This window comes from Rissa tridactyla, chromosome 2 (genome assembly GCF_028500815.1).
Source record: "Rissa tridactyla isolate bRisTri1 chromosome 2, bRisTri1.patW.cur.20221130, whole genome shotgun sequence".
Classification (NCBI taxonomy): Eukaryota; Metazoa; Chordata; class Aves; order Charadriiformes; family Laridae; genus Rissa; species Rissa tridactyla.
In genome coordinates, this window is record NC_071467.1 from 118,467,542 (window position 1) to 118,479,940 (window position 12,399).

A 12,399-nucleotide genomic window follows, 5' to 3' on the forward strand; every position below is an offset into this window, starting at 1 on the left:
CTGTAACTAACCCCAGAGCCGAAGTCAAAACTAAAATGTGTGATCTATTTATTTGGTTCCAAAGGAAAGAGCCTTCCCCTTAGTAGTAGTCAGGGCTCATTAACAATCACAACAGTATTTTACCTCATTTTGACTTGAAATGTGACCTTCCTAGAAACAGATAGTTGTGGAATTGTAGGCTAGGGTGACTTCATTAAGAAGACTGCATAAAACTGCCCAGCATATTGTGGGATATGTATGTCCTAGCAAACAAAAGAACTCTGCGTTAAAATCAGTTGAGTTGCACATCTATTTTGGGGGAACAGGCTGTTTGTTTGCTTTTTTTTAATTTTTAATTTCAGCAAATTGTTACACCAGATGGCCTGTTGAGCCAACAATAGATCATCATGTCTCACCACAATGGGATCTCTTTCTGGCTAGCTTGAGTCGAAGCAGTTAGATATCAGTCCTCACCAAGCACATTCCTAACAACTTCACCTTAATTATTTCTTTCCATCTGGTCCGTGGTAGCATAAACAATTTCCTGCCTCCTTGCATAGCATCAGAAATGCACATAAATAAGCAATCTAGCGCTGAAACAATTCTTTTGAACACATTAAGTTCAATTTCTGGATGCTAGCAGAGCCCACACTTTCACGGGTAACTGAATACTCATACTAATTATGGTAAAGGGTTTGATAATTAAGTATTTCTATTTTTAAATTATGCTCTTTGATTTTTATTCCCACAGAGGTCTCAGTCGGCGTTCTCCCTGGCTAGTGAAGATATGCCCAGTAAAGGACTAGACCCTGCATCGTCTGTGACTGAGGCTCTTTGGAGGCAGCAAAAAGGACAATTCAGGAAACAGAAGGAGCACAAGCTTTCTGCATTACCCAGCTGGAAAAGCGTGGACAGGCTAAATGAAACAAGTAAATATTTCTAGTACGAATGTGACTTTTTTTGGTACGCTCACTCACACATGGAATAAATACGTCTTAAAGCAAGGACCATCTCCAGGAAATTTCTGCTGATCTCTGTGCTTGCAGGGTTCACATGTAAAGATTTCTCTTTGGTGATGCTGTTATGACTTCATTGCTTATCTTGCCATTGTATTTTTCCAAGAAAAGATTCAAAATTTGGGCCTTTGGGGAGTTGATTTTGGATTGTTAGGAAACTTTAGGCATCTAATTTGGATACATTTCGGAGCTTTTAAGACACAAGAGCCCCAGGGCCCTGCTTTGCCACCTGGTTATCTGTCCTCCAGCTGAGCGAGTTTGCAGCTGCTCACAGCCTCCCTTCTGTTCATGAGGTTACGTGGTGGACCAGTGAAATAATTCACATTTAGGGTTCCCCCAACACTTCTATTTTCAACTCTGATGAATTCACCAATGCAATGTTCTGTGCAGCCCTACTAACTGCTGCTTCCACACAAGTTTGAGGAAGCTGTATGAATTGGAACTTCACGGACCAGCAGGTTCCCTATAGATCTATGTCCTCTCTCTTTCTGCGCATTAGGTATGGATGTGAATATGGGTGATGGATGGTGAGTAGCTTCCTAAGTCAGCCCCTTTCCTGAGTCAGCACCCTGTGCTAGAATGCAATTCCCTGCTTACTTCAAGATGACATAAGTACAGGCTGTCATTGAAGAAGGTGGTTCCTGCTCTTGGGAGGGCCCCGTTTCCATTGCCTCTCTTGTTCTGTCTGTAGTGTTTGTGGGGCCACAAAAGTATAGCACCAGGCAACTGCTGCACAGAAGAGTTGGTTAGTTTTCATCCCCACAGCTGCACAAGGGGAAGGGCTGAATTGCAGCCCCTGGCTCCAGGTGACGGGGAACAGCAAAGCTGCTGTTGTCCTCCCATGGTGGAGCCTGCTTGTTCCTGCTTCTTCTCTTGTAACAGCTGTAGAGCCTGTCTGAGCTCTCTATCAAACTGGTTGATGAAGCTAAGCAACCAGAAAACTTCTCTTTTGTAGGGTGAGTTTACTGGTGCTGTATGTCCCACAGCTGGCTCACTCGGCGCTGGCAAGTGGAAGCAGCATGTGTTTGGGTGTCGCGGGAACCACGGATGGGGGCTGTCCATCAATTCGATTCATTTATCTGTAATGCCAGTTGATAACCTGGGAGGCTGAGAATTGGACCATGTCAATACCCCTCCTCCCCCCAAAAAGAAAGTGTTAGTACGAAAATCTGACTTAACTAAGTATGCATTACTTTGTGAACTGCTTATTCATCCCCCTGTCAGAACTGTTGTTCTCCTGGGCATTTTATGGAAGGCCTATTTCCAGTAAAGCAGTTAATTAGGTGCTTAGATTTAAGAACCCACTTCAATCCCATTGAATTCAACTGTTGAGCAATTTAGTACTTAACAATTGCTTAACCATAGCAGACTGACAAATTGACCCAGTTTCCTTTCAGGTGCTCTGCTCGGAGGATTTTTTTCTGCTTCTTTCATCTAAGAACCACATTTGTGATGAAATTGTGATGGTGCCTGTTGAGCTTATAGTGAATACCTGATTGTGCTAATTTGTGTAAATACGATCTCACCTATGCAGTAGTAAGCATAGATTCATAGAATAGTTTGGGTTGGAAGGGATCTTTCAAGGTCATCTAGTCCAACCCCCCTGCAATGAGCAGGGACATCCTCAACTAGATCATGTTGCTCAGAGCTCCGTTCAAACTGACGTTGAACGTTACCAGGGATGGAGTATCTGCCACCTCTCTGGGAAACCTGTTCCAGTGTTTCACCACCCTCATTGTAAAAAATTATATCTAGTCTTAATTTACTCTCTTTTAGTATAAAACCATTACCCCTTGTCCTATCGCAACAGGCCCTGCAGTTTGTCCCCATCTTTCTTGTAGACCCCCTTTAAGTACTGAAAAGCTGCAATAAGGTCTCCCCGGAGCCTTCTCTTCTCCAGGCTGAACAACCCCAGCTCTCTCAGCCTGTCCTCACAGGAAAGGTGCTCCAGCCCTTCGATCATTTTTGTGGTCCTCCTCTGGACCCGCTCCAGCAGGTCTATGTCTTTCCTGTGCACCTCTGTACTAAGACACAGAAAATGAAAGAAATCTCAACCGAGAGTTTGGAGTGTTGAGATCAGTGGGATTTTTAGTCATGTAGCCAAACAGCAGTTCACAATTCATTTTGATTACAGTTTACCCTGGTTTAAATGATGACTGAAGAGCTGCCGAATCATGAATTAGTGCTTTTTTCCCATTTACCGATAGTTTCACAATGACACTTCTTAAATCTATTTCATTTTCACATGGATAAATCATAGCACATACCCATAGAATTGTGTGCAAAATCCATTCTCTCAAGTAAGTGACTTTGCTTTGGAAAATCAGGAAGGTAGCATTTGCTGTTACTTGAAGCTGGGGAAAACTGAGTCAGCTTTCTCAATATAAAGTGCTCAGTGGCTTTCCTTTCCACCCTGCTTGCCTTCTAAGATGTAATCAACTACTATCCTGTCCTTTCTTCAGTTAACTGAGGATGTTTGACTGATTCTTATGTGTTGTTGCTAAACAAAATAAGGGGGTAAGGTTTGGAAGAGAAAAAAGTATAATGATGTGGCACTCCACTGCATTACGTTTGCGTGATGTGGGGCAGCTGAATTCAGTTTCTCCTGGAGATTTATATCTTGCAGAGCTCTTTGCTTTATTTGAAGGAACAACGTTTTTAATCAAAGGTCCTTTTTCTCTCAAGAGTATCCTATACTTAGATTAGTGAGCATAGTTGGAAAGCAGAAGTTCCTTATGCTCGATAGCTTGTATTCTTTTTTTGCTCCAACATCAGCTGTTACAATAAAGAATTATTAGTGCTCCCTATAAACCTGACATCAGTTATATCCTCAGCTGGTCACTGCAAGAAGAAAGCTATTAATATTTTGATTTCTTTTTAAACAGGAGTAGGAATTGACCTCAGAGATGTATTTTCTCCAGTTCTCTGAACTGGCATGAAATTTAGGAAGTGAAAACAAGCCAAAAGGACTCAAATGAGTAACAAATACAAAACCTGTTCTAAATCTTGCATAGCTCCTAAGTTTAATTACCATTTAATTATTGTTTCATTTTTGTGGGGGTGTTTTGCTGGCGGTAGTGCACCACAGACTTTTTTTTTTTTTTTGATAAACTGAGCACACCTTCTTACTGCATACTTACATTCGTTAGGAACAATTCCAGGGAAAAAGTCATTCTCTTGAGCTCCAAGTATTTGTAATCATGTAATGCAAGATGCTTGAGTATCATCTACAACACTATCAAGATTTTACTACTTCCATTTTTAAATAGTGATGTTCTGCTTACAGTTTTAGAAAACTGTTAGTTTAGGATAAGTATTTCTACGATTTTCTGGAAATGGCAAATTTGAACCCATGGAAGGAAGCTGTAAGACTCAAAAGTTCATTCAATAGGCTGAGGTTACTGTGTAAATCCATGGGATTATCTATTTATTCAACTGCTGTGGGAGGTAGGGTCATCACACATTCACATTTCCCATGAAGGGACTTTTCAAGTTTGATTGGAAATGGAATCTAAATTTGGAAGAAATGCAATTCTGTGAGTTATTACAGCACTTTTGGACCATATTTGTGGCATTTATTTTTTTCTGTCAGAGTTGTAAAACATACTCTGAAAAAATGTAAGAGCAGCAGTGCTTGGGTGAGACAAAAAGCTCATTTAGTCTGGGATACAACAGCAGCCAGAGTAACCATAAGCAGGAGCCTAGGAAAGATTAGGAGAAGGCAAGTATTTTTCGTGCTGCCTCTGAGTAGGCTCTGAACCTCCAGAACTTTCATCTTAATGGCTACCTGAGCTAGAAGTGTTTTTCTCTATTTAGTAAACCTCAGTGGATTTCTCTTTCTTGTCCATAGCCATCTCCCAGATTAATTTCTAGCATCCGTAACACCATTAGGCAAGAAGCTCCACAGGTCTAGTACCCATTGCATCCTGCTGCTTTCTTTTGTTTGTTTTGAACCTTGCTTTCACTAGCTCCACTTGATGTCCTCTAATATGTTGGAAGACATTCCTCCCTAATCTTTTAGCATGTGTCCTCTCAGTCTTCTCTCCTCCAGATGGCAGAGCTCTGGCTTACTTAATCATTCCTTCGATGGAAGGTCTTTCAGAACCTGGTGCAACCTTTGTTGCTCTTCTCTGATCCTTGTTCTGTCTTCCCTTTTCAAGCTGGGGGACCAGAACTGCACACAGAATCGAAGACATTTGCAAAGCTCAGGATTTATACATGTCTCTCTACTGATGTTCCTTCGTTCTTTCCTAATAATTCTTCTAGAAAAAAGCTTTGATCCAAGTACTCTCACATTTTAAATAGTCATCACCAGGACTTTAAGTGGTGGCTTCTGATAAAAGAAGTACGGCAGCAGGGCTCACAAGGTCAGAGAACTTATGTAACAGCAACACTTGCGTTTGTTCATTGGTTTTGTTGAACCCTCCAATTTTTGGCCAGTTGATGGCAAACTGGCAAGTAAAATGAGCCTTTCACCCTGTGATCACATAGCGATAATTGTTCTTGTTTCGTTTTCATAGATCCACCTTCTGTTTTTCAAAGCACTGATGGAAACTGGGTAGCTTTGCAGAATGTCACTTTGCCTCGCCCTCGAATGCTCGCCAAACCAAAGAGTCAAGTATTCGAAGCTTTGGAGAACGAATCCAGCGTTGTCTCTGCCTATGACGAGATGGGCTCAGACAGCGAGGATGACTACGACTGGAATGTGGCCTTGAACAAGCTGCGTCGGAGACCTCGGCAGTTACCAGATGATTTCTATTACACCAATTCCCAGTATGGTACTGAGTGGGTTTACGGCAATGATCAGTACCAGGCAGTGACCTCCCCTTCCTCTGGGTTGTACACCAATACTGAGACAGTGTTCTCAGATTCTGAAACATCTTCAGTAAATTCTTCCCAGGAAGCTAAAGGACCTAACAAACTTCTCTGGTTACAAAGCAGAACTCAAAGTGATATGCCCAGAATGGAAAAAAACCATTTCCACGGAGAACTGGATGTAAATTTCAATCCACAGGCAACCAGTTTGGAGTATTCAGACAGCAGTGAGACTGAAGAAGTCAATTATGATTTAGAAAAGAGGTCAAGAAGGTGGAGGAAAAGCAAAGCGATTTCTGAAGAATTATGTGAAGGAAAAAATCGCACAAAACCCAACAAGATGAATTTAAGTCAGGTAATTGTGTTTGAGCTTACCGAATGCGATCTCAAAAAGAGCTGGGCAAAACTAATTAATCTATACCAGGAACAACGTGTGAATTGTGAGTGGGAGGTGGAATGTTCTGCAAGCTTTATCCTCCTCATGCCTCATAATTGAGAAGAAGCAAAGGTAAAGCGTCACATATACCATGGCTTTGCCTCTTTCTCAAACATGCCACTTCCATCCGATCAATGACATTGGAAATGCTGTAAAATACAGTGCTCTAAATAAAAAAAAAAAAAAGTCAGGATTTGCCAACAGCTAACAAATGTTGACTAATCACCTGTTCTGTTGCATTATGGGGGTTTTTAACTCCTTTGTTCTTGGAGTAAGAAATAAGTCTCATGCCTGGGAATCTTCTGCGTGCTGTTTGCAGATGTCCTGGTAAGGGATAAAGCTAATGAGCAGCAGACATTCAGAAAGGGCTGGTTTTGAAATATGGTCCAAGTGATGTCTGCTTTTAATTGATCACTTGATTACGAGTTCTGGTGTGTTAGGGTAAGTGTTTACAAACTACTTCCATTTAAATAATTTGTCATTTGATTAAAAAAAAAAAAAACACAAGAAAACAAACAGAAAATAACAGCTCAAATTTAGAATAACTGATCACACAACTTGAAGGCAGCAAAGCACTCCACAAACATTTCTTTTAAGCAACAAGTGTGGGATAACCAGAAAGGAAAGAAAAGTCCGTCTGGAGTTTGTACAGGCCTGGGACTGATATTATATAAGGGACCCAGTTGTCACCCAAACCTTTTTTAGCAGTACAAGCACACTTCTAACTAATTACCCAGCTGGATGAGGAGAATACCGACCCGTTGTCCAGTTCCATTTCCCGTGTCCTACCCCTCTCATATCCTGGAGCTGCATCACTGCTGCAGCGGAGTAATGGTAAGCCTGAAGTAAGGAGCTAAGTGCTGTCTTCTCCCTGTGCCTCTGACTACAAGCAAAGCAATCCAGTCTTTAAAGCCGTCTGAGCAATTTTAGGATGCCTGGAATCGTTTTTCTTTGCTTATCCTACTAGCCTATATTTCCCGTAGAAAGACATCAGTACGGCTGATTGTAAATCAAGATTAGGATTCTAGGATTTCAGCAGGTTTTTAATGCTGGATAAGCTATTATTAATTCTGTATCTGTTCCATCTGCTTTTAGGAGATGGGTGTGGGTGTTTTGTACTGATTCATTTATACTCATGTCCTCATGTGTTTAAAACGTACAGCTGTTGAAGGGGAGTGATGTATGATAATGTGCTGTAACAACACATCGGTGGCCATTAATGACTTCTTAGAACGTCAGGCAGCATTACAGGACTTTCCAGGGGCTGCACAAAGACCGTATTTTGTACAAAGACTCCTGCATTTCCCTTTCTGGCTTTGCGTATTTGTGCCTATTCTGTGTGTCTGTGTGTATCTATATTCATATCGTGGCTTTCAAGTTACTACTGCTCTGCAGAGCATAGAGGAGCAAAGCTTACGGGGAAGATGTCCTAGAGATGTTCCTCGAGTGGAGAACAAAAAGGCAAGGTGCTTCCAGACATACATGATGGCATTCTGCAGCAACCTAGAATGTGCTTCAGTGTGCAAGCTGGTGCAGAAAATGATTGGTTTTTCAAACTCTTCTGTGAGTTGCCTTGCATCTTAAGTGCTGCTTATACCTCTCTGTTGTGCTCAAAAATGCAAGGGTTGGGATTCTGACCCCTTCTCCCCTTCCTTTTAGCCCTGAAGCTAAAAGAGGTTCCTGCTGTCCTGCTCCCTCAGCCACAGTGGGGCAGGTGGAGGCACACTGCCTCCGGATCACACTGCTGTACTCAAAGCAATGGGATTCTCAGGAGAAACTTTATGCGTGGCTGGATGGATTTGCATCTATTTATTTTGGTTTTGGACACACCCCCCCTGGTGGCCGGTTTGACAGCTGGTGCCCACATTTGGAGAACTGTTACTCCAGCCTCCAGTACGTGAGCGCTGCTGGGAGCAGGGATGGGGCTGGCTACTACAGTTTATAGCAAGGATGTTGCACGGTTGAACAGTTCTAGGAAGCAATTAAAATGATCAGGAGCGTAAGGAATATGATTTGAGGTATGATAATAAATTAGCCCGACATCATTTATATAGCTTAGAAAAATGAGATTAAAGGCATGTCAGGGCTTCGTATAATCCCCAAAGTAATGTATTGATCTTGGTAAAATGATTGAGGCTGCAGCAGAGAGCCCTACATGTAAATAGTTTGTACAAAATGATAGTGTAGGTGCACTGCAGTCAGCATAAACTTAAGGAAGCTTCATTGTGGGGTCTTAAATCAGTCAGATTTTCACGTGCTGAGGTTATGCAGAATTTACAGAAACCATACAAAATGCTCTTCTAAACCGTGCTGCATCTAGATATTAAACACTCAACAACTGATCGTATGTAAATTGCAGTGAAGAAACACATTTTTTTCTTATTTTGCTGCGTTTTAATAATAACAGAATCACAGAATGGTAGGGATTGGAAGGGACCTCTGGAGATCATCTAGTCCAACCTCCCCACCAAAGCAGGGTCACCTACAGCAGGTTGCACAGGAACGCGTCCAGGCGGGTTTTGAGCATCTCCAGAGACGGAGACTCCACCACCTCTCTGGGCAGCCTGTTCCAGTGCTCTGCCACCCTCAGAATGAAGAAGTTTTTCCTCATATTGAGATGGAATTTCCTGTGTTCCAGTTTGTGCCCGTTGTCCCTTGTCCTGTCACCGGGCACCACTGATAAGAGCCGGACCCCATCCTCTTGACACCCGCCCTTTAGATATTGATAAGCATTGATGAGAACATGACAATTTGTTAACCATTATGTTTTCATCAGCATTGCAGAACGGATTTTAGTTTAGCAGTCTAAAAGCTGGTGTTGTGGTATTTTTAAATCAAGTTCCAGTACCTAGATTAGGGTATTGCTCTGGCAGTTTTTTAAAACCGATTTTAGACTCAACACCGGAATTCTGACTTTTGTGACTGCGAGAGAATTTATTGTATGAAGTCTGGAGTGACTTTAAAAGGGAAACCTGTAAACAGGTATCAAGATGTATTTGGGGAGAATTTTTGCCACTTTATGATAGGTAAAAGAACAATCTGCTTTACTGGGTTGCCTGTAGAAATGCTGCAAATGTGGTCATGAAGCAAGTATAGAGGGATGTGAAAATTGTCCTGATAAAACTGATGTCCTACCATAATAAATTTCGGATAACCTGATTACTTATGTAACACAGGAGATTTATATTCCTGGGGAACCTAGATTGGGAAGTGCCATCTCGTTTTTAATGATAGTTATTTTTCAAATTGTAGCTTCTTACAAGAAATTGCCACTCAAACCACCGATCTCTGTCTGCTTTCATTATTATTCATAATTGATATTATTAATATTGATATATTGGCTTGCATTATCTTTTTGAGAGGAGGACGTGTTGCTTAGTGTAGCTGCAATTCTTATATTTCTGATGGAAAGCAGAGTGGCTTAATTGCTTCCAGTGAAGGAAGTGCCGTCATGATGAGTGTGCTCCTTTGATCAGGAGACCCCACCTGTTAATTACAGCCCTGCAGCCAGGTACAGGTTGAGCACTGTCGGGCTGCCGCTCCCCACGGGATGGCGCTTGGGATGTATTTATTGAAAATAGCTGGCCTGAAATTACACCGGCTCTCACTGAGAAACTGCCCGCAAACCTCACAATTTGTGTCTTTTCCTAAAAAACCATAGCTTCTGATTTTTCGTTTCCTCTGTGAATGGAGCTTTCTCTCAGGAGTTTATCGTATAACATGAATTCGGTTCTGGAGCCTCCTAGCCAGTGCTTTGCTTGCTTGCTTAATTTTGGGGATTTTTTTTTTTGTTCGCTAGGATTACATTGTGTTATCAGCCATTTGCATGCAAGGATTTGGCTAGAGTGTGTGAGGAAGGGTGTATTTCCTAGTTCATTGTCTGCTAAAGGACTTACGCTTGCACTAGAAACGCTTCATTTTCTTTTAGTGAGAGTGGGTTTGTGGCTGTGATAGCCTGCCCGGCCCTCGCTGAAGCTCTGCTTTCAGATACAGCAGTAGCACTTTACTCTTGTTTGCAGATGTTAGTACTACATGCTGCTGATAGATGCAAATGGGAATTTACACAATGATTTATATGAAGACAAAGATGTCATTAAACTTACCAGATAGAGCCGAAGTGTGAACAGTAAGGAATAATGAAGTTTAAGATAGCATCTATTAAATAAATAATAGCACCTTTCAATGTATTTATTATTTTTTATGGTTGTCATGGCTTCTAATGCATTTTTTTAATCTGTTAATCCATGAAAGCGGTGCCATCTCCTCGCAAATAGTTCACTGCCACCGTCTGAAAAGCTCAACACACAAGCCAAGCAGCCTACCAGAAACCACAAAGTGTAGCATTATAGGATATCAGATCATAGGATATCAGATATCTTGCAAATGTACGTACTCCACCTGCTTATTGTAAGGAGGTTGAAAGATAGATAATAGACGTACCTGAATCCAGCTGTAATAAAATCAGTACCCTTAAGGTGAATCCTGCCCTGAGAAAGGATGTGTATTCATAACACAGATTTAGCTAATGTGGAATAAAACCCTAGGGATGCCAAGGCAGCTCATGACTTTCACCAGCAAAAAGTTTAGCAATACGTGAGTATTTTTCATTAGCAGATTGTGGGTCAGGGGTTGTAATGAGTTGTTGAATTACATGCAGGATATGTCTGAAAAAAAATTTCTTGTTTTGAGGAAGTACCGTTATGATAAATACAGATTTTTAATTAAAAAGGTGAAATGATACCAGTCTTCTAAATGTATATATGAGTGTATAACGTATTCTAAAACTAAAGTGGAAACACACTGACTTGAAATCTTGTTCACGATCTTATTCAGAATGTCTTGGAAGTTCATTTGGCAGAAAAGTCTTTTTACTCTGCAAAAGCTGATTGTTTGGGAAAAGAATAAATTTCAGTATAAGCCTGTGGTTCCCCGTCTATTATAGTTAATCATGTACTTTCAAATCCTGATTTTCTAAAAGGGCTTTCTGCATCCTGAAGGTGAGCTATAAAGCAATAACATAGTTGCGTAATTGATTCACAGGTAACTGCAGACAAAAATTGTCCAGAAAGCTGTGAAAGTGCTAGACACCACATAGTACGGTTTACTGTATGAGAGATGAGGACTGGCATTATGAACATGGTGTGTCAATCCATTAAGAGCAGTTTTGTAAGAGAGTTGTCAGAGTTAACGTTTCCCGTGAGCGCTGGAAGTAATTGGTCCGTCCATAAATACTGCTGCTGCGGCTGCAGAGACAGTAGCTGTGCAAAGCAAATCTCCTGTTTATGTATTTCCAAATGAATGGTAGAGCGAACACAGCTTTTAGTCTCTCCGGCAGTGTCCTGTCACGGTAGGAGAGCTTAAGGCAAATAGGAATTATTTCCTGTCTGAGAATTGCTCCAGATCCTCCTCTTAGACCTGCTGCAGCGTGCCTGCTGCTTCTGGGTCCCAGGCTGTGTTCTTTATAGCCTCCGTCCGGGCGGTTTTGTCATGATTGTGCTCCATTTCAAAGAATTCGTAATTTTTAAAACCACCTAATTCCACCTTACTTAATGCACTTGACTGAAGCACTAAACCAAGTGTCTAATTATTCAAAGCTCTCTCTTAGCAGTCGGCGGGGAGAGAAGAGCATTTCCAGAAGGCCATAAATGCTATAGGTGGAGTGGCTTGCTCTGGGAGATGCCTGTCTCTCCATGGACTCTAGCGGAAACCAGGGGAAATCGGGTCCTAATCAGACAGCACAGATACAGAAAATATGTTAGTATGTACCTGGACATTAGTTTTTGGCATAACCATTAGATATTTTCCAATTTCCTGCGAGGGCTGACAAAAAAAAAAGGCCCCTTTCCACATTATTAAATGTAGGGCTGGCACCCTGCTAAACAGACTCGCAAAAGGATTTTGTTTTTCTGCTGTTCAGCCTCCAGAGTAAAAAACTTGTCATGGTCGAGTCTGTAACACCCAGCGTACTTAACTGAGCCTCTGAGTACTTCCCACCTTTAAGGGTCCAAGAGTAAGAAAAGAAGGCGCTCCTAAAGATTGAACTTGTTCCAAGGAGGCTGGCATTTGGAAAATAATCATCACTGTAGAGGATCCACCTGTGTAAATAATCACTGGGAAAGCTGAAAATCTTAAGCGCCATCATGTAATAAAAGA

The 12,399-nt window shown here is 41.6% G+C and overlaps 1 protein-coding gene across 9 annotated transcripts in view; it reads left to right on the forward strand.

Moving 5' to 3' along the window:
* MYRIP (myosin VIIA and Rab interacting protein) overlaps window positions 1–12,399 on the forward strand; it is a 261,162-nt gene that overhangs the window by 222,413 nt on the left and 26,350 nt on the right. For all 9 annotated transcript variants that reach the window (XM_054191437.1, XM_054191436.1, XM_054191439.1 and 6 more), the window contains 2 exons: window positions 731–908; window positions 5,516–6,165. In XM_054191437.1, the coding sequence (XP_054047412.1) occupies window positions 731–908; window positions 5,516–6,165 (828 nt within the window). The remainder of the gene's footprint in view (window positions 1–730; window positions 909–5,515; window positions 6,166–12,399) is intronic.